General features: G+C 38.7%; 1 protein-coding gene across 1 annotated transcript; it reads left to right on the forward strand.

Moving 5' to 3' along the window:
• The first annotated feature begins 10 nt into the window (after positions 1-10).
• CUNH9orf85 (chromosome unknown C9orf85 homolog) lies at positions 11-18,181 on the forward strand. Its single transcript, XM_087741489.1, has 4 exons — positions 11-157; positions 8,950-9,056; positions 12,167-12,280; positions 13,056-18,181. The coding sequence occupies exons 1-4, from the start codon at positions 56-58 to the stop codon at positions 13,231-13,233; spliced, it is 501 nt and encodes a 166-aa protein (XP_087597615.1). The 5' UTR covers positions 11-55; the 3' UTR covers positions 13,234-18,181.
• Positions 18,182-22,502: the final 4,321 nt, after the last annotated feature.

Here is a 22,502-nt window from a genome sequence, read left to right on the forward strand (position 1 = left end):
GGGGCGCGGAGCGGTTCCGGGGCAGGTGTCGCCGGCGGTGTCGGTTGCCCGGGGGATGAGCTCGGAGAGGGGAAACGTGTCGCGCACGCGGCCCCAGCGCTACCAGAACGCGCGCGCCTTCAGGAACGACAAGTACGACACCAGCGCCCGGCGCAAGGTAAGCGGCGGGGCCGCCCCGCCACCGGCCCCTCCTCTCCCCTCCCGGCAGGGCGCTGGGCTGGCTGCGTCGCCAGCGGGCGGGGAGGCGCGGCGGCAGGGCGTTTGGTGCCGACAGCGCCAACAGGAGCCTCTGCGGCCTGCTGTTCGCACGGGAGCCTTTGGAGCGACGGCCCGTCCCTGAGCGGCATTCTGGCGGGAGGTCTTGAAGAGCTTCAGGATCGCAGGCGAAGGCATAGGGCAGCGGGAGCCGAAAATCCCTTCGATTTAGCGGTGGAGAAACCTTTGGCCCGGGCCTGGCCGAAGGGTTCGCTGCGGTGTCAAGGGAGTAATCCCTAACGAGCCATTTCGGTGAGCTGTCGCCTGGCCCCCCGTCTTAGGCCGTTGCAATGCATGGTGTAGCAAATACATTGTGTGGTACTTGAATCATACTCATGACATGAAAGGCCCTTGTTAAGCCAAGAATTAATAAGAGGAAGACTGAAATAGAGCATTTCCTTTTGTGCAGTGAGTGCAGTAGGTAACGTTCCCTGCAGTGTTACCCATGTGACTTCTTGAAAGGTGTTTGCTCTTCTCAGAGTTTGTGACTATGTGGTCTTAACTTCAGACACCTTAGCATTTTGAGAATTTATTTTGAACTCCCCCCATCGTCCATATAAATGTCGTTTCACTGTGCGTACTTAAAAATGACTCGTGTTTGCTTTAAGGCTTTAAAAAAAACTTAAGGGGCTTTTCCAAGTAGTTACATAGAAAGGTGTCTTTAGCTGCTTTATCAGTGCTTCTGCTACAGACATTATCATGGTTTGATATTTTCACGCTATTGTTGCAAAACACCATTGTTGTCTTTTTTTGTTTCTAAGCAAGGAGAAGGTAATGGTTTACCATATATTCTTGGAACATGCTCTATGGATGTAGTTGCGGTGACATAATAGCAGTGTTGGAGAGGATGAAGACCAAGCAGTGTGCCTGAGCCATAAGAGCACAAAAATGGGGTGTTTTGTCTTACAAGCTAAACTGCAAGAGATTAATAAAACAAAAAACAAGATGAGCATTCTCGAAGAGGCTTATCTGGTGCTATTGCTGTTAGGTCAATATCCCTTTAACTGAACCTGACTGGGTTGTCAAAGAGAACTGAGAGGAGGGGAAGAAAATAGTACGTTAAAGAAATGGCACCAAAGAGGGAGGTTTGGCGGGGGGGGGGTGTTGTAGTTTTGGTGGGTTTTTTTTCAGGTGTTGTAGGACTGGTTATGCAAGTTGAACAGGCTGCTTTCCTGGGACTCTAAGCAGTGCTAGTGTTATTTGTTGTGTGAGTCACTGCATGATCCCTGATAGGAGCGTATTTTCCTGTCTGGCCTCTACACACATACACACACAAAAATATCCTAGAGAGTTGGTCTATCAGAAAAGTTGTCAAAGAGAAACTGAGTTCTGACATCATTTTTGTAGCTGAAGTAATCATTCTAATACACACATGGCTGTTTTTCTTCCCTTTTTTCATATTTTATATTGTGTAGAACTGGCTGCACAGTACCATGCATTCAAATAAATAAAATATTTTTTAAAAGCTTATGAATGTAGCCAAGATTCACTGTGGGCATTAACTGTGATATGGGACTGTATCTTCTTCCTTTCTGTTTCAAGCGAATGATTTCTTTTCTCTCTGTGCCTGCCAGTTCATGGAGGTGGCTGAACACAGGGAACAAGCTTCTTGAAGAAGGTGCTCCCTCTTACGGGGTTAGATAGTGTGTGGTAAAGGGAAAGGATGCATTTTTCTTTTGGTGCGCTGTCACGTACAAATTCTAGTGCTAAGGGATACACAGGGGTCTTTATAATGATGACTAGGCCTGATTCTGCTATTTGAGAAATTTGAAAAGAAGTTAGACTAACAAAGACTAAGTGGTGATTGATGTCATAGTTTAGATACAGACTATGCTGAATGATGACAGTCTTGCATCTCTGTTGTACGTAGTCCTGAATGATCAGACGTGCCACAGACGTTCAAGGTGTGATGAGGGAAGGGAAGAAAAAGTAGCAATTGGATCACAGGGGCTAATCCAGGAATGGGGCATTCTTCCTTTCCACCTCTCGCTAGCTCAGTAGATCAGAAGAGTGCTCAGAGCTGCTGAAGGGAGGGTAGATGTCCTGTAAAACACTGCTAATTTTTTTTTTTTTTTTAGGTGTTTGGCCTGTCTTTGACTACTGTTACACACTGTCTGATGCAATAGTATCGTGAAAGGCTGCAGAATGCTTTTTAGCTTAAAAAGTTTTATCCTGCTGCATTTGTGCACTGCATGAACAATATTGAATATTAATTACAGTAGCTTCAGGTTATACTGTGGGTGGAGTTGAGGTAGTTATTTGCTGCTTCTCTCATTGAAGGAGAATCTGCAGAGGAAATTGATCTAATAGTCTTTTGACTTTTCCCTGCTGGCAGTCATTATCCAGTTGTTTTGTAGTTTTTTGAAAGGTTTTGTGCTCTCTGTCTGACACTGACCTTGGCATCCGTTTTCTAATCTTAAAGACCACAGCTCTGATTGCTTGCAGAACATGCTGAAAGATCCATCTGTCTTTCTTCTAATGATCAGTCTTTACTACAGCATTACTCTGGGATAGGCTAGTTGAGATGAAACGCCCTTGCAGCAAAGTACACTGCCTCTCTACTGTATTTGGGTAACTGCCTGCAACAGTGCTGGGAAGGCTTTCATCCTAGGATGAACTGAAGAAGGAAGAGCCAGGACAGGGTAAGACACACTGTGCTGTTAGTTATTGAATCTTGGAATTTGTTTATGGGTGCTTGCTTTACATAGTATATTCCAGAACAGCTGTTTGTGGCACTGAGCTAAGGAATATACATTATGTTATATGAATATACATTTTATGTAAAGTATATTACATAAGTCAACATGGAAGCTGGAGTAGTTCTAGAGATGAAAGCAAATAGCATTCAATGAGAACATTTAGAACTCCATTGTAATAAGATGGTAAACCACAAAGTGATTCATATTTACACCCAAATGACTGATCTGTTTCTCCATTTCTTTCGTCTCATTAAGTACACCCCAGACGGTAATCCATGTTTACCTGAATTTCAGAGATTATTAACTCTGAACCTCAGCTTTACCATAGTGTTTATGTCAGCTGCTTCTTCTGCTGGCTGTGTGGATAAATAACTTGTTTTGGTGGAGACACTGGTCAAGACTGTGGGAAGGCAGTAGGAACAGAACAGGTGAATACAGAGCTTAAATGCGGAGTCAGTGATCGTGACTTGAAGCTCAGAGGGGAGATACAGATACACCAGTAGCCAGTTGGAATTGTCAGATAACAGTATTGGAGTTTGTTTAGTTTGTGTTCTTGCTGCAACACAGAGTAGCTTGGTAGGCTAAAGTCTACTCTGTAGCCACCCCTGTTATTCTGGGTTCAGAAGTGCATTCAGGCCTGGGTTATAGCCTTTCATGTAGGAAGAAGAGGAGCAAGCATAACATCTATTCTGGACTCTAACCTGATTCGGGGAGGGGGGGGAGAGAGCGAGCGAACGTGTGTGTGTGTGTGTGTGTGTGTGTGTGTATGTGTTCAGTTCATTGTCGGGATGAGGATGGGGGTTGATTGTTGGTCCTTCCAAGTGTGTACATTCTCTTGCTGGTTACTTGCATGTTTTCAGATCCATGGTCACTGATCTGAAAAAAGCAGAACATCTTGATCTCCAAGATGGCCATTTGGAATTGGGCTTAGAAAAAGCTTTTGATTTCATTTGTTTTAAAGTCCATAGCAAGAAAATACGAAAGGGCCTTCAGTGCTAGCTTTATAGCCATCCATATGTAACCAGTGTGGATGTAAGGAAGACTTTAGGGCTTTGCTTAAAATGTTAAATATACTTTTCTTTAGAAAGAGATGAGAAATTATCTGTGTAGAAAATGGAATTTAAAGTAATACTGATACAATATATGAGCAAGTGAAGCTCTTTGAGGGACTTGATTTCAGCCTGTGAAATATGTATTAGAACCCTGAAAAGCTGGTGTCTCCTATTGCAGTTTCACATTTGTTAGCCTGCACTGATCTACTCTTAACTGCTTTGTACTCACGAGCTGGAGATCCTGTGAAGTTTTGTTTTTCTGAGAAGTGTAGTTATCCAGAAATGCTGCATTCAGCCTTGTTGACTGAAGCAGTATAACCTGTGCTTCTGACAAGGGAGTTTATGGGTGGCATTGACATTGCATTCATTTACAGCAGAATAGACCACTGATGTGTGCTCAGTAGCAGGAGTTTGCTTTCAATAGAGTAAATCAAAATACCCATAAGTTCACACATAATTAGAAACTTCCAAATAGACAGCGAGGCTTCTTTGCAACCCCATCATTACTTCTTGCTTGTGAGGGCTTTAATGCTAGCTTAACCTACGGATTATTTTGTGTGCCAAGTTAGTAGGTGTAGGTGCGTGTGTTTACTTAAATACATTCTGAACTGCTTTTGGCAGGTTGCTAAATGATTTAATATTGGGTTACGTGAACATACAGAGGATGCTGTTTCATTAATGCAGTTGACCTGACAGTGTGTATATAATATGCACATGGAATATTTTGTGACTGTATACTTTAAGACTGTTTATGTATGTCTGTATTGCATAACAATAATTTCTTTGGAGAATATATAGACATACTATAAACACTGAATGAGTTGCACTTGTCCTTGGAGGGAAGTGTGGCAAAAGAAAAGAGAAAAGAGCTATTGACTAAAGCAAGGAAATGAGCATAAAAAAAAGAACAGAGAAACTTCTGTGACAGAAACAGAATCTAACCTGTCAAAGTAGTTCTCACACCAAGAAATCCATTTCAAACCATAAGCACTACCACCTCTTTGTGCATGACAGCCAGCTACCTGCGTAAAAGCTGAGTAGAAAAGTTGGAAGAGAATAATGAAGTTGACAAACCTTGTTCAGGTCTTCGTGGGGTTGTTGTTTTTTTGTACCCTCTAAGGAAAGTAAGCTATTAAATGGGCAAAAGGAGGAAAATACAAATATATGAAAGTTTAAACAATATATAAAGTATATTAAAAAGTGAATATTAATAGGAAAAGTAAGCAGCAGAGGGATTTCTTGATTTAAGTAATAACTTCCCCATTCTGACTGGGAACCGAGATACCAGGAAAATTTCCCTTCCAGTTTGTTGGGAGAGCTTATTCTCACATGTTCTTTGGTGATTTCAAAAATCTGAAAAAACAGCTTGTCCAAATCTTTAATTAGAGACAGCTTGCTTTGCTTCTTCAAGTTTTCATTGCTTTTGAAACTGATATGACACTTTTTTTTGGTCAAAGGAAATACTGAATTTAAAGTAGAAAACCACAGTAAATTATCAACTTGTTTTAGTAATAGTAACATTTAAATATCAGGCATTTTTTTTCTGAGCAAAATAAACTTAGAAGGCAAACACAAGTCAAGGTTAAACTCTGTAAACCTCCCTGCTTGCTTGTTTTACATCAATCCATCACTCTCTATTGACTTTCTAAATCAACAGCCTGGTAGAAGAATTGTGGAGTCATAGTTTCTCTCATATTCAGATGTGGTAAGCCAATGATTAACTACCCCACCCCATACTTGAGGTGCCAACATTGAGTAAAAAAATACAGGAAATTGCTGAAGGGGAAGAAGAGACTGTGCTGTATGTGTGCCTGTTCGAAGGAGGAAATTAGAACTTAAAAGCTGTTGTCTTTTTTCCGATTGTTGCCTTCTGAGCACATGCTATGCGGTTTCTTTGAGTTGCTGTGTAAGATTTGTGGTCCTACAGGTGACTATGTTGAAAAGTCTAGGCATCTTTATGCCTGGATCAGGATCTTAAGTTACACATAAATGTGATCTTCATAGCTACTGTCTAATTTTGTGTTGTAAGACTCTTAGGCAGCATTTTGGTTGATGTTCTTTATCTTTGCACTGGATATTTGAAGTGTCACTGATTATACCAAGAAAACGGAACAGTTCAAATGTGACTGTGTAGACATAATCTAAATACACAGACCAGCTCTGGTAGAGATTCATTGCCTTTATATGGATAGTTGATTGTGATTGTTGCTGTGCAATTGAATTACATTAACTTTATTTTACTTTACTTTAGAGCTTCTTGTGTGTTACTTACCTTCTAAAGACCTTTTTCAGTGGTGAAACAATGTGTTAGGATAGAGGGAGGACATATTTTGGGATCAGGGCATCAGATAAGATGCAGGGCTTTGTTGTTCAAAGCAAAGGTGAGGAAGTCCCAATAATACAGTCTTTATGCCACATGACTAGTCTCTTGGCCTTGCTATGAGGTGGTATTTTCATGAAAAGATCTGTATTATAAGTAGCATGAAAAAGCATCTTTGGAATTTGGGATGATCTGCATTTTAGTTTGTCTGATAAAAAGTAAAAAAAGAAATTAATCACCGTATGATTGTTGTGTATTCTGGAGCCAGATGATGAGCATATTGGGAGGGGGAAGAGTTTTATAAAGCTCCATTAGTAATAATTATGCATATTTCCTTGTTCCATAGCAAATGTTTAGCAGAATTTGTAATAGGCTTCCTGTTTGACAGACTTTGGATTTCTTTCAGATGAGAGGTGAAAGTAGTTCCTATTTTGTTCTTCTGCACTGTTTACACCACATGCAGTCCTGAGTGTGGCCTCTTGCATTCCAAGTGTGTTACGCATTGCTGAGCCTGTCCCTGCGTCACTTAGTAACAGGGCTCCTGTCCCCAGCCATGATGTCAGGATGTATTATTGGAAACGAGGCAGTTTTCAGTAAGGAAGCTGACTCCCTTTGGAAAGACGACCAGCTGTCTTCAGCTTAAACTATTGCTGTCTTTTGATGTTTATTGGGTACTGCCTTAGCAATACTAAAAATAGTTGATCAGAATAAAGAACACCTGGGAATACAAACTACAGTGTTTGTGTCTTTCTCCCCTCCTGCATTACTAATCAGGAGAGTGAAGGGAAGAACTGGAAAGTTTAGGCTAATTTTCAGCTTATTAGAAGCTTATTCAGGCTATACTACTTGGAGCCTTACTTTGTGCTAGTCAAGCACTGAAAAGAAGGCTTATCTTCAAATTGCATGAATTTTGAAAGAATGGACACAGTCAGCGCTGACAGCAGTTTGAATTGCCAGCCTTTTAACAGATATCTGCTGAGAACTTACCAATGATTTTCTTCTCTTAGAAAGTTTCCACATTAGCCAAATGTTTGTGTTTCTTGGAGGATTTAATTAATAATGCATGGCTGACATCAGAACCACAGCTTTCTGTATTCAGTATTCGAGCATTCTGCAAAACCTTGTTTCTTTCTTCCTTTTTTTTTTTTTAACATGCCAAGTCTGTATTTGATCATTTGGAAAAAAGTTTCCTATCTTTTAACTGAACCAGCTAAAAAGCACCACACCTTCTGTTAACTGCGCCATGGGAAAACTCATACTGAATGGTTGAAGTTTAGTAAAAATGGAAACAATGGAAAACAAGTCTCATAGTATAGTCTCACTCGTAAGTAGCATTTCCTCTGCCACATACATTTTGTGGAATAGAATAAGGTACTGTATTTTTAAAACCTGGCCTTTTCTTTTGTCTAGTGTATTGAGGTAGAACTTTGTGGAGTAGCAAGAAGCTCTTGCGGATCATAAAAACAGGAAATTACTTCAGAAGCTACTGTATGCATAGAATAACTCTTCAGTTTATTTGTAGAAGAATAATATAAACTCTATTCCCGATTAATGCAGAATCTGTTCCAATGAACTTTTAGGTATTCTAAGAAATAGATGTGTTTTAGACCATGTTAATAATGTAATTTTGCTACACTAGCCATTTTCAAGCTGTCTTTAAAAAAGGCACAATAGAATTTTTTTGGCTATATGCATTTTTTTTTAATTCTGAAATTTCTACTTTTAAAGTTCTGAGTGAATACACACAACCGCATGATAGATAAAGTTACTGCTGACGTTTTCAGAGAGAGAAGAAATAAAAGTACGTTGCACATGCAAGTGTATGTTGCTTGTTATTTAAGGTAACAATGTGGTTTGGTACTACTTCCCATCTCTGAATAACTTCTCTTGTGCAAACAGTATTGGCCAGTTGACATTTTGTATTCCTGAGGAAACTAAACATAAAATATTGTAGAAGAACTTAAGGTAAACTTTGCATTGTCTTGAAAATACACCATAGTCTAAATGACCATTTTAAGGATTTTGTCTTAGATACTTGAGAGCAAAAATATACTGCTTTTTCATAAAGGAAGTTTATGATGAAAGAGACATTGAATGATTTGACTGCAAATAATGTGTGGATTCCACTTTATTGTGATCTGAGAAAAAATCCTGAGACTACTTACTTAAAGTATGTAGTATAATGGTAGCTTCAGCAATAAGTTAAATGCTAAGCCTTGCGAGTTGTCGTCTTTGTATAAAAAATGCATATTTCAGGGCTAATTTCTACTTAAATCTGTTTTGTAAAATCTCTATAGATGAAAAAATAATAATAAAATATCTATAGTAATCTATTATCAACAATATAATAACATAAATAAGTACTACTATTAACAATATTAAAATTATTATAATAATAATGAAGACTACCTTGAAGTAAAAGACTATCTCAGCACTCTTTCCACTGATGAAAGTTACTAGCAGTAAATGTATATGAAATGCTTTTACGTTAATATCAAACAAACATCTTTCTAAATACTGTATTAATCACTGATGAGTGGAAATGCTTTCTAAGGAAGATTATATTCATAAAAGTAGAAAATTTTCAATGTATTCTTATTCTAATTTTTATTTTCTTATTCAGAAAATAAATGCTAAGCTTCATGATGGAGTGTGTCAGCATTGCAAAGGTATCTTGGAGTGGCGGGTAAAATTCAGCAAGTACAAACTACTATCAAAACCTAAAAAATGGTGAGTTAAGATACTTTGTGTTAATCACTGATAGTGTAGTTTGTGAATTTTTTTTTAAATATTCTAGTTTTGGAAACTCACAAGTAGTAGCTGCTACTATATGACATTCTTCAGATTTGGAGTCTGCAGTGACAACATATATATGCAATGTTGATTTTCTAATTTGTTAGTCTTTTATCTTAAACTTTTGAAAAGAAAATACAGTCGAAAAGCAACTGCTTCCCTCTTCACTGTTAAAATGCTTGAACTGTGGACCTGTAAGCTTCCAAAACTGTCAGTGTGGCCTCCTGAACAAAAAGTCAAACCTGAACCAGTTGTAACACGGTTTTCTAAGGCCTCATTGCAAGTCAATACTAGAGGAATCTGCTCATCTCTTAACTTTTGTTGTTCACAAAGATTAGTAGAGAAATGAGGAGAGGAAGGCTTTAATTTTGTGTCATATCAAAACTCATCAGGAACACTGTTCTCAGCATTACTGAGGCCTCAATGCCTACAAAATGTTTGCAATACATACATTTCATTACCTCTTAGCATGTTCTCTCTTTTTGTATATGAAACTATAATCCTAAATATTGAATGTTTAGCATTGTTTGCATACAGTTCTGTATTAGGTGGTTTTCGATAAGTACATAATAAAGGTGATAAATACCTTAAAATAATTTATAGGTTCATGATATGTTAATTTTCTGAAATGGATACTCTCTGCTTCCTTCTTACTTGCTCAGCTGCAGAAGTCCTTACCTCTGTGGCTGCAGATACAGCCAGTGTTTCAACAATGAAACGTTGAACTCAAAGAAACTACATCTGGACTGTGGTGTATGATATAGCCAGCTTTGTCACAATAGTTTGTTCTGTGTTTGTGTGTTGTTCTCAGTTACATACTTCTGAAATACTTACAAACTGCTTGGAGAGGTTCTGTATGTGTGCAGTTCCCTGAACGATGGTGTATTTTATTTTGATTTTCAGTAGGTTAAAAGGGAAGGAATGTTTGTTCATACTATATCCCCCTCTTGTAAGAAGTTTTACTTTTTAATGTGAAACCATAGGCAACAAATATTTTGGTTTTAGTAAACAATTTCACCCTTTCATGTAAAAAAAAAAAAATTATTAGGTAGAAGTCTCTCTGCTTCTCAAAGTAAACATTCTGGGTTCTATTCACCATGGACAAAGTTGGAATTTGTCTTTTTTTAACTCTTTCTCAAATGACTATGTGCATCCTGTTTAAAAGTAATGAGCTGTAACAAATAACACCTGCAGGTATTTAAAAGATGGGTACATGTGGTGCTTAGGGACATGGTTTAGTGGTGGACTTGGCAGTGCTAGGTTAACAGTTGGACTCCATGATGTCCTTTCCAACCTAAACAATTCTGTGATTCTATGATTCTAAATCATGTGGTAGTGGATCTGGTTCTTTTGCCTCTTCTCTGCCTAACCCCAAACAAAAAAAAGCAGGCAAAAAAGCATGTAAATCTGAGAAGCGTTGGAAATCGAAAAAAGTGGCATTGTGGGACAGCTGCTTATGACAGAATATGTGATGTTTTCCGTCATATTTTTGAAGAAGTCAATTGGGCTGCAGAGTGTTCTGGCTCTACAGGTAACGGTTTCTAGCCCAGCCTGCAGCTGTACAATGGCTGAGTGGGCCGCTGTTCTGAAAGGACAAGACTATGAAGATTTTCAATGGGTGAAGCTTCTAGGTGAAGTAAACACATTATAGACACTAAAAATGTGACTATATGGAAAAAAAAGGAGTTCTTCATGTCACAGACGATGGGAATGGAGGAATTCTCTGTGCTTCAACTTATTTTTTGTTTTTTAACATCTTCAAAATTACGATTGTTAGTACAACCCAAATTATCCCTACTTTACTTTTATTTTGAATATTTAATTCTTACAAATTAAACTATTTAAAAAAAAGTCTATCCACCTTGCATTGATAGTGCCTCTGTTTTGTGTGACATGGCTGGGAAGAACTGTAGACATTTTTTTAATGCTAATGCAATTGAACATAGAAGAAAGAAAAAAAAAAACCCTCAGGCTAAGTAGGTATTCCCAGTGACATCTAACTGTAGGTTTTTCCTGGGGGAGAGAGAAGACCAGAAACACTAGGCAGTTCAGACTTTGCTTTTTTCAAATGTATCCTACAGCAATTCTTGTGATTTTACAGCTTCTTAATGAATTGGATACATGCATCTTAATAATGAAAGCTCAGCAGAGCCTAGATGAAGATAGTAGGGAGAAGGCGATAGTGCTTAAGAATGGGATGTGAAAAAGTAAAAACTTCTGTTTCACTAGATGCTAGTTAGTGCATCGCTCCTTATAAGGCATGCAAAAACACTTGATATTTTTCTTCAGCCTGTTTTAGCCAAGTCTGTAAATCCACTATTCAGAACTGTATGATGAATCTTTCCTGAGAACTTTTTGAGTGCCTGAGGAACCAAGAAAGAGTGACTTTTAGGACAGCTGCATTGCATGGGCTATATAGTTCTCGGTTCTGTTCTCCAAAAATACAAGGCTTTAAAAATGTCAGCTAAATGTTAAGCCATAGCATTTTAGAAATGACTTAATCTACAGAGTTTTATCATATCTTGAAAAAGAAAGCCAAAAACCTCTACATAATTAGGTTGGGTTTGTTCAGAATACAGTTCCCTGCAGGCTTGTGTTCATAGAAATACTCTTCAGAATTTCAAGAGCAAGACATTGTAGTGTCTGAATTGAAAGCTTTTCATTTGTAAAATGCATGCACCTTTTTATGACATATTTTTATTTTCTTTTATCGTTAAACCAGAAGAAGTTATGTAGCTTTTAAAGTAAAGCTACCTACTGAAATTAATGGAAAGGTTTCTTTTGTCAATGTAAATATAAAAATTCTTGATTTTATGTTTATCCTTCAGTTCTTGTTTTAGTAATTCTTCCTGAAAAAGTTAAAGGAGAGGGAAGACAGGCAATAATTTTGATAGTGCTGCTTGTTAAAACACCAGTTGTTTCATATGAAACTGGCCTATAACATGTTGTTCCTCTTTTGAAGAGTATGTCTATGTTGTCTTTGACCACAGAACGGTTAATAAGTGTCCACAAATATTTTTTGAATCATGTTTTCTTTCTTCTCACAGTGTGAAGTGCCTCCAGAAGACTGTAAAAGATCCTTACCATATTATTTGTCGACCGTGTGCTGGTAAGCTAGAAGTTTGTGCTAAATGTGGAAAAGAAGAAGAAATAGTAATTCCGTAAGTAGCTCATAGGTTACATAGTTTCAGTACTGCACTGTTTCTTCCCCTTTTAATAAAGCTTGTTTGGAAACTGTTGTACTTTATGCCATATTCTGAATAATCCTGACAGGAATCAGTAGAAGTCATTACCCTTACTTTCTTCTGCTGAAACTAGGGGTGAAATGCCTATTGACATTAGTGGGGCTGGGCCAAGAAAAGTCTTACTTGGCTAAGACACTTTATTTTAATACCAAAGGATAAATTGCATACCTTCCTTAGGAACAAAGCACTTCAAAATGGATTTCGGTATAGAACACCATAAAATATGCATAAGCCAATTTACTGTTTGCATTTTGTCTGTCATTTGATGATTCAGTTACTAGTGAACAGAAAAGCTAAACAAGGGCTGATACTGAGAACAGTTACAGGAATATATTTAGCAAGCTTTTGTGTTTTTTTATTCTTTTATTAGAGTTTTCTCTTTATTGAGCATCTTCAAATTAATATTGAGTATTAATTTACTAGTTTGTGACAACTGGCCAAGAGTTGCTTAGTTGGTCAAACTGTTCATATACATATATGTTTTCTTCACAGACTCTTTTTCCTTCACTGTTTTTTATATCTTTCCTATTCAATGTGAAAATAACTCTACATTATTGTCCCTCTCTTCCTCCTCCCCACCTCCCGCTCCCTTCCATCCCCAGTAGAATATTCTACCCTCCACCCCATTCTTGTTTAAAAGAAAAATAAATTCCAAAAGTGGGTGGTGATAACATCCTCTTGCTTTCTGCAGGATTGATAAAGGACAAGACAGAACTGAGACTGTAACTGCTAAAAATAGCCAAGAGAGCAGTGGATTGGAAGATGAGCTGGCTTTTCATACAAACTTCAGTAGTACAGACAGTGATGAAGATTCTGATGTGCTTGAAGAACGATTTAAAAGTATGAATTTTGAACGGGCAGACATCTAAAAGGCTGAGTTTATATGAGAGACTATATGCAATCAGAAGTGGTAAACCAATGTTTGCCTGAAACTGCTCTGAAAACCCGATTTGACACCTAAGGTCCTTGCATATAAATGTTGGCACTGTGTATTATGATGCTTTTTGGGGGTTTTGTATAAATAAATATTTTTTTGTATTAAGAGCAGAATTTCTTGTGAAAAGATTCAGAAATTGAATCTTTAAGCATAGTTATTTCTTGTATACATATAACAACTTCCTGTTTCTCTGGAATAAAGCCTCTTTGTGTAATTGTTCTAAATTCAGTATTACGCAACTGTTGTATTGCTACTTGGAAAGCTACATGAAAGTCTAGAATAAATACAGAGTCTTGTCATAAAAAGGAAGAGCTAAACCAGCTGTAATAGTTTGCTAAAGGAAGAACTTGCAACTTTGTCAATGAGTTTGCAAAGAGGGTCAAAATGCCAAGCAGTCATTACTCTTACGACTGTTGTTTCTTTTCTGGGCAAAAAAGAGGGCCTAAATGCCATCACTGATGCTGTTCATGAGCAGTTAATGCTTTCTTACCATATATAAGCATGCATTACAAATTTGTGACCTTGTTACTACCAATGTTTTGAAAAGAAAAAAACTGAAGACTTTTTAGAATTTCTCATAACAGGTCTCACAGTTTCTTTTCCTTTGACTGCAGATCTTGCTCTGATACGAAAACACTTGTGTAGTGTAGCAATGCTTATGTAGTTTCTCTCTTCCTGATTTTCAGTTCTTTCTAAGGATTATTCAATGTAGATTAAGCTCTACAAAGAACATAACTGAATTTGCAGTAACTATCTTTTACAGTATTCAGGATGGTTTGATTTCTTCTGTATTGTCTGTTACCTCTATAAATAAAGCTGAAGAAGTACTTCATACTAATTAAATGGTTTAACCTGTGACAAGATACCATGCCGTTTATACTACCACATTAACAGCTACACATCTGTTTTGGTGTTCTGCCTGATTTGCAGTAGTGGGCACGGAAAAGTTTGATTCCCAAACTACCTTCTTCAAATGAATTGTGAGGGACTTCAGCTCTGGGATTATTTCCTGCTGCCTCAGTGGGAAAAATACTGAAACTTTATCCTTTGGGTAGAGATAGCCACCCTGTGGCTGCTGTAGTTGACCTAAGCCTTAACGAAAATCTAGTTACCAAGATGTAGAGTACTAAGACATTCAGCAGTCCATAGCCTAGAAACTGTTATGATTTAAAAGACAACTTTATTATTTAGTAATGACAGTAACGGGCAACAGCAAAATTCTTGTAATCAGTCATGAAACAGTGAGCTCTTAGTGTGTTTTCTTAACTGTGTAGGTGCTTGTCACTACACATAAGGCCTTAAGAATAAGCTTTTTCTTTTATTATGTTTTATTTATTTAGATTTGTCTTTCACTTTTGTATTGTACTTTAAAACACCTTTTTACCTTTTCTAAACTATTTGTAAGTTTGTATCTTAATATCTACAACATGCTTTTGTACTAATCTCTAAGGATTAGTAATCTGCTTGGTTGGTTGTTTTTTGTTTTTTGGTTTTTTTTTCTGTGTTTTTCCTTTTCCGTGCCGCCTTTCTGCTGTTGAATAATCTGATTCCCTAAGATTATTTCTTCTGTCCCATGTAGATCTTTTGCACAGATAGATTTTTGCTAAGTGTTTTGTGATAACCACTAGTGGTAAACTATTGGAAAACATTCTACTGGTCTTCTCTGTTCCCATGATGCATTGTGACTTTTGTGGCTTTTCAGTGAGACAAAGTCTAAAGTTTACGAAGTGTTTGGGTGGTATTCTGTTTCCTTCTGGGGTTGCTTATTACATAGTTGTTTGCAGTCATAAAGGACTAGGATTGATGACCCAAACAACCCATCTCCTTTCTCCACCCACTCTATAAACATGTTGTTTATAAGCTAAACCACTAGTTTTGTGATTGTACATACTGGTTCTTTCACTTAACTGCAACTAATAAAAACCAAGAAGTTCAGAAGTTTAAAATTTGTAGAAGGGCAATGGTTTGTCTTGGAAGAGTCAATGAAGCTGCAGAACACCAGGAGGTGCTTAGTGGCTGAAAAGGAGGTTGTCTGGTGTGTTTAGAAATGACTGGAAATTGGTCTGAAGGTCATGTTGCATTGACAGGTAAGTCCTCCCAACAGGACAGCAGTGACGTCTGACTTAGTGTGACATCGCCCGTTTTCCTGTCAGTTGACGTTGGTGAAGACAGAGTGAACAACACACTGCAGATAGATACCGGGCAGGGGGGTAGAGGGGAGTTAATAAGTGATCTGGAGTTAGCTTCAGAAAGGGTCTCTCTGGAGGGGAAACCATGACTGTCATCAAAAGTGAACTTGGCTTTTTGAAAGTGACATACGTATGGGAAATGTTCTTCCACTTGGAAAAATTAGGTAATAGCCTAGCCCTTTGCCCAAAGGTGAGAGGAAATCCTGAAGTGACAGGAAAATGTGTCATGGAACTGGCAGGAGCTATATAATGAGAAAATAAGGGGAACGGCTCTCTTCTCAAAGTGGTGACACAACCTGTCTGTACTGGGGAAGAGCAGTGTCACGCAGATCGGCAACGTGTAACCACGAAACACAAGTGTTAGGGAAAGTCCTCTGAAGTTAGCATCTTCATGTCACACAACTAATGCTCTGTTTGGAGTTGAGGTGATACTACAGTTGATGAAACTTTGCTGTGAGTGAGCACAGCTGCAGTGGTGGCTACTTGGTATTAGTCCAACCTCTCTGAAGACAGCCTTTGATTCTGGCAAGCGTTCCATCTTTGGTTGCAACTGCTGTTAAAACGTATACTGCTGGAAATGACTGCTGCAAGTAAAACTGTGTACGATGGTGGTTGTGAGTCAGCTTGCAAAATTGCTAACTTGGAGTTGGGGCACATTTGCTATTATAGGGAAAAGGAGTTTGTGTTTTACTGAAGACACCTCTAACCGCGAATACAAGGAACAATTTTAGTTTTCTTGTTTAATTTCAAGTGAAGTTAGAACATATGTGGAATTACAGTAAGATATTTTTCTAAGACTTTTAAGTAATAGTTCTGAATTTCAAGGGAGTTTTTTGTGAAGAACTTTTTGAACAGAGGATTATGCAGGGACAGAATGCCTTTAAACCCTGATTTTCAGTAAAATCCTATATAGATGAGAAAATAAAAAAAAAAGGAAGGAGATGAAAAATAATCAAAGAGATTTCTAAGATGATCTTTAGGGTAGTTGCATATTTAGAGTTTTTAATTGAGATTTTGAAAGGTTTCTACCTCTTCTTTCACAAAGAATAACGAATTTGTGTTCGTAAACTTCAAAAAGGGGAAATAATAATACCACCATGCCTGCAGGGTATTGGGATGGAGTTTAAATGATCTACCTAGGATGACTGATTGGGAGTTTCAGGAATTTAACTGAACCTTGTGAGTCCTTACTGGATACATTACTGAAGAAGAAAATGATAGATGTTAATAATTAGTCATCTGAAGAATAAAAGAGATGCAGTGATGCTGCTGACACAGTTGGATTCCTGTTAACTGATTGTCCTTAGGAATGTTACTAATTCTCATTTAGCGTGACTGAACCCTGACAGTAATTAGATAATGGACTGTCAGCAGGCATGCAAGATGATTCTAACTTCACAAGGGGAAATGCTTATCATAGGCTTGAGCTGTCAGAACTTGTCATTGCTGACTTGTACATGTTTCCGGAAAACCAAATTCCCATATATAAGGATTTCTTAGGACAATCTGGATTCACTGCAGTATGAGGAGAGTTCAGTATGGACACAGTGCTGCCTCCTAGCATAACTCCTCAACAATCTTCTCTGCCAAAGTTCGCAGGCATCTCTGAGACATCCTATCATCAAATGTTTTGAAGTATCAGGCAATACAAAAAGCATTGCCCAATGATTTACTTCTAGTTTTGCATGGGCTAGGCTCTTCTATTCTTGGCTTGGCTACTGATGAATCTGTATTCCTCTAAAGTACTAAAATAATACCAGCCTCTGAAAGTTCATAACCTAGTGGTTAATTAGGAAAAGGATGGCTTGTTTTCTCCCTATAATGGGCATGTACTTGGATACTGAGATGCAAAGCATAGCATTAGCAAGGAAAATAGAGGAAAATATAGCAGGTAATCAAATGTGATCCACCTTGTAACCCTCTTGCCCTACAATTATATGTGTTTTCTTTGTTCAGGAGTTCTTACAAGTAAACGAATGTTGGCAGAAAATGCAATATTACCTCTGCTTATAGGAAGCATCAGGCTGACTTACAGAGTTCATGAGGAAAGGTTTGCGAGTAGCATGGAGACACATTCTTAATAATCAGATGTTTAGGGAGCTGGCCATGCACACTGTCGGCATCTGTTTCACTTCATTCTTCTGCCTACATTTTATCTGAAAGCTGTTAAAAGACAAAACTGTACACGAAAAAGAAAGTATGTGCTCTGCATACATGCTGTCATCACATACTGTGAGAACGTAAGGTAGGATTCCTAAACCTCAAAACAGTTGAAAGCACACTATTATTTGAAGTGAGGTAGATCTGTCTAGGAACTGATAAAACGTTCTCAGACAAATCACCTGTAACAGACTAGAAATGAAATACTTTCCTGCTGAAGTCAGTGAGGAAACAACTATTTGTAATAATAGGCATAGGACTTATAATTCAGTCATCAATAAGAAGCTTGAATTTGAGGGTCTGAAAACAGGCTGAAGACCAACCACGTCCAGCACATTAAGATTTGACCTGAGTTTCAGCTGTGTGTAGCATCTGTACTTTTATTTGCCTTTGATATATCTTTAGAAACCCAAGTTACAAGGGTCTAGTGTAGTCTCATAACAAAAAGTGCTTTGAAAGCAGTACCAAATATTTTAATATTTTTCCTAAAACTGCAACACAGAAGACCATGTTTTTGTACAAAAAATATATGGATTATGCATGTTCCTGAATGGCAGCATTCACCTGAAATCTCTCTTTTTAGGACAGCTTGCATTTCTGAGTCTCAAGTTTGTCACAGCTATGGTCCTTGCACTTGACATAACTGTAAAAAGAATCTGTAAAGAGTATCCATAGTTTACATATTATTATATGTAGCAGCAGTGAAACTTGTAGCATTTATTAAATAAGTAATTGCAAACTACATGTGTAACTTTTTTTTTTTTTTTTTTTAAATCTTAGACTTCATCTCCTGACTATTCGGTTCCTTTTAGGGTTATTTTCTATATCTTTGTCCCACAGTGTGGTTCTGCACTGTAGACCTGTAGAAGTTGCTAGCTTGAATGAGAGCTGATACAGCCTCTGACTGACAGCAGCAATAGACTGAGTTATCCCCAGTAACAGCAACAGAGTTGGTGCCAGAACCGTGAAACAGACTGCTTGTTGCGATGTAGTGTTGTTTGTGAGATGTATATGAAATGAAATGAAGCCACAGGTCTTGGGGAAAAGGATAAAAAGGCCCTACAATATTTTTTGTTACAGTAGAGAAATGCAGAATAACCCCAAACCATCCATTTCCAAGGAAAAATAAACCCCATAAACCCAGACTACCTCTATTCTTTCAGCAACAGCAGATTTACTATTGTTTACATGACAAAGATCTAAAAAGTTTTTCTCTGGGAATGGCTAATATCTCATGGTCAAAGTATAATAACTCTTCAGTAATGGCTCAGTCTCTCTTATAATAAATTAGTGATGGAACCTCCCAGAATGGAACAATCTTGTACCTGCATTATTAGGAGAAAACATATAATGTGTTCTTTATGTTATAAAACTGTAATCCTATGCTCTGCAAAGACCATAAAGAATTCTGCATAAATGTCTAGCAAGACTGATGCTGTTGTGCCAAAATCTTCCTATTTTAGGAAAGTGTTACATGAAAGATTAAGCCATCTCAAAACTATGCAGTGACTGGAACTTCAGAGCTATTGTTTTTACTGTGTTTCAACAGAAAGTTTTCTGCTCTTTCCAGTTTTTGTATTAGCTTGGGTATAAGTAGTACTGACATTATGATCTCTCCACATCAAGAAAGAATTACATTTTGGATCACCATAATCAACTAGTTGCTCCTTTCACATCCCCATGGCTGAACTTCTCTCTGAGGTCTGTGGAGACCAAACAAAGATGATGGCTGTCTACATTACTTCAAAAAATCACATTAGCAGCTGACTGGTTGTGACAAGAAAAGGACTGTGGCGCTCACCCAGTGCACTTCAGAAATGTGTCCTGTTGGGTATTCTTGGCCCCCACCACTCCAAGCATGTGGCAGTCCAGACCGCTCTCTACTATAGAGGCTGGAATTAAAAGTGAGCATTGTTCCCCTACCGAGCAGAGACCTTTTGCTTGCCATTAATGAGAACACAGTGTGTGGCTCAAAAGGAAGGGTAATGTATATGCTGCTAGTCTTTAAATGGAGAGAAGGATCTCTGCCAAATATCTGAGGGTGTCAGGCAGGGTGCCCAAGCCAGGTCTGTCCAAAATGCCATTTAGAGGGGGGAAAAAAAAAAAAAAAGAAGAAAAAGCTTCTAACTGAAATAAACACAGCACCGAATATGTGTGGATGGAAATACAGAGGTTCACACAGCCTGCAACTGCCTCTCTTCATCTTCACCATCTCCAGCTGTCACTGTAAAGTGCATGGAAATTAATCCAAATAATAAACCTACAACTTTACCATAATTAGCCTGACAACAAGTTAGCGTTTATTGCCCTCTAGCACGTTAAATGAGATTGCAAGCAGGCTCCAAGGAATGAAATACCTTGTTGCTGTTTGACTTCTCTTAATTTTAGGTGAAAATGACAGCAACTTAAATAAAACTTTGTAATAGACAGTAACTATTCTGTAATGTACTTGTTCTCCTGGAGCCTAAATGGAAATTACCTAACACGAATAATTCAGATAAAGAGTCCCTGTTCCTGGAAATGAAACTAGACCTTCACAGTGACAAAATACAGAGTTATCACTACTTTACCTCTGTAATTTTATGAGTTTTTTCATGCTCTTTTTTTAATATTAAAGCTATATTTACCATTAGTTACACTACTGAGCATAGCTCTGTTCTGCACAAAGCTACTGTTTTAACACCACCACCACCGCTGAGTCGTGTTATTCTGCAGCTGGAACTGCTTTGCTCCTTCCTAAAGGTAAGTAGTGTTACAAGGGAGCTTGATTTACTGATCTTGAGTAAACTATATTGGTGGTTAAATATATCTTCCCTAACTGATTTAGCATCAAGATGGACTTCATGTTTCACTCGTTTTGACTGAGGGCTGGGTCTATTTTATATGTGTGTTTTTATTTACAGGAGTGCTTTGCTAGTCCATTATAGATAAGGGTCCCAAATCTGTGTGGCAGTTGCTGTTCCGGACTGTACTGCATAAATCAATTAGGATAGATGCAGGAGGTCACAGGAGCTACAAGGTCAGCAAGAGACTAGCAGCAGAACCCAAAACATTTACTTCCTACCCCTATGCCTTACCCATTTGATTTTGCTGCCCACCACGTGACTTCTGCCCACAACGTACAAATGAGAGGTATGATCTCATGTAGACTAAGAATCTAAAAAAAGAGAAAATAAGTTAGCTCTTTTTTTTTTTCATTTAATAAATGTGGAACAAAGAAAACAGTGCTGAAAAAACCCTTGTGCTCAAAAATCAGCACATTTGCTTGCCAGTGATGTATGGAGAATGGGTGAGGAAAGATGCAAAGCCTTTCTGGTGCTGCTTATACCGACGTTCTCACGTTTCTCTCTCGATAAAGCTCCCTTACAACACCAGGTGTCACTACAACAAAGTGAAAAAGTTGGCTTGGAAGTTGCCCTCACACTGCGTGCTGACAATGGCTTTAAAAACCACCAGCGATCTCAGGGCTCCAGGCTGGGTATCTCGAAAGTGCTTTGCTTTCATACCCCGGAGCTGGCTGGCCAGCTTTTATCTCACAGGGATGCAACTGCCCCTGATCTGTGCAGCTAGCTGCAACCCAGATGATCTGCACTTCTAGCAAGCTGCTCAGGAGAAGAGCTGGAATCAAGGGTGGACACCTGAGCTGGGAACTCTGCTTTTAATTTGGACTGCTTTTAGGGAAAGCTTAAAAGGCTGTGCTTCCCAGCCTGGCCTCCACATTTGCAGCTGCAATAGCACAAGCAGGCAAATACTGAATTTTCAAAAGTCAGTGCTAATGTGATCATTCAGTACTCTGGCCCCCTGTCATGCAAATTAAAAAAAAACATGTATCAGTCACACCAAGGAAAGGATTAGACATAGATATATTAAGCTCAGCTTCTGAGTTTCCTCAGAAGTCTTGGAAAACTGGTGTAGAGTGGTTGAGAGAGGAAGAAGCCTGAAAATGGAAAATGTTGTCTCAAAATGACATTTCACTCAGAGCATTTTTTCAGCAGCAGCTTTTCAGGAGCACCTCTGAGCTGCTAGTTGATAGGGCCTCAAAGTAGGTGTGTGTCAGGGTCAAAAAAATTTTTACTCTTCTCTTCAGTTTGCCAAGAACAAGAGCAGATGAAGAAGTTAGTTTGGCTTCCTATGTTGAATTCCACCTCAATAAGCACCTGTTCATTTACCGTGGTGGGCCATCCTTGGCTAACAGCCAAACTCCCACACAGCCACTTGCTCGCTCCTCTCTGCTGCGGCATGGCAGAAAGTAGAAGGAAGGCGAGGAGACTTGTGGATTGAGATAATAACAGCTTAATAGAGACAGCAAAAGCTGTGCATGCAAGCAAAGCAAAAAGAGGAATTCACTCATGACTTCCTGTGGGCAGGCAGATGTTTAGCCACTCTCTGGAGAGCAGGGCTTCGTCATGCGTAACAGTTACTTGAGAAGACAAACACCATCAAATATCCCCCCTTCCTTCTCCTTTTCCTCAGCTTTTATTGCTGAGCATATCATATGCATATCATATGGTATAGGGTATCCCTTTGGCCAATTCGGGTCAGCTGTCCCAGCTGTGTCCCTTCCCAGCCTCCTGCCTATCCCTGGCCTACTTCTTGCTGAGGGGTAGAGTGTGAAAGAGAGAGCCTTGACTCTGTGCGAGCACTGCTCAGCAACAGCCAAAACATGGGTGTGCTGTGAACACTGCTTCGGTCACTGTCGTGGTTTAACCCCAGCCAGCAACTAAGCCCCACACAGCCGCTCACTCACTTCTTCCCAGTGGGATGAGGGAAAGAACCAGAAGGGTAAAAGTGAAAAAACTCATGGGTTGAGATAAAGACAGTTTAATAGGTAAAGCAAAAGGTGCACAAGCAA

This window comes from Nipponia nippon, unplaced genomic scaffold (assembly GCF_047370975.1).
Source record: "Nipponia nippon isolate SJK-2023a ecotype South Korea unplaced genomic scaffold, ASM4737097v1 scaffold_8, whole genome shotgun sequence".
NCBI classification, from domain to species: domain Eukaryota; kingdom Metazoa; phylum Chordata; class Aves; order Pelecaniformes; family Threskiornithidae; genus Nipponia; species Nipponia nippon.

Bases quoted from the DNA above. Each gene is read 5' to 3' on its own strand.
- CUNH9orf85 (XM_087741489.1), top strand. From the start codon at position 56: ATGAGCTCGGAGAGGGGAAACGTGTCGCGCACGCGGCCCCAGCGCTAC. The intron at 158-8,949 runs GTAAGCGGCGGG...TTTCTTATTCAG, and splicing joins ACACCAGCGCCCGGCGCAAG to AAAATAAATGCTAAGCTTCA. The intron at 12,281-13,055 runs GTAAGTAGCTCA...TGCTTTCTGCAG, and splicing joins GAAGAAGAAATAGTAATTCC to GATTGATAAAGGACAAGACA.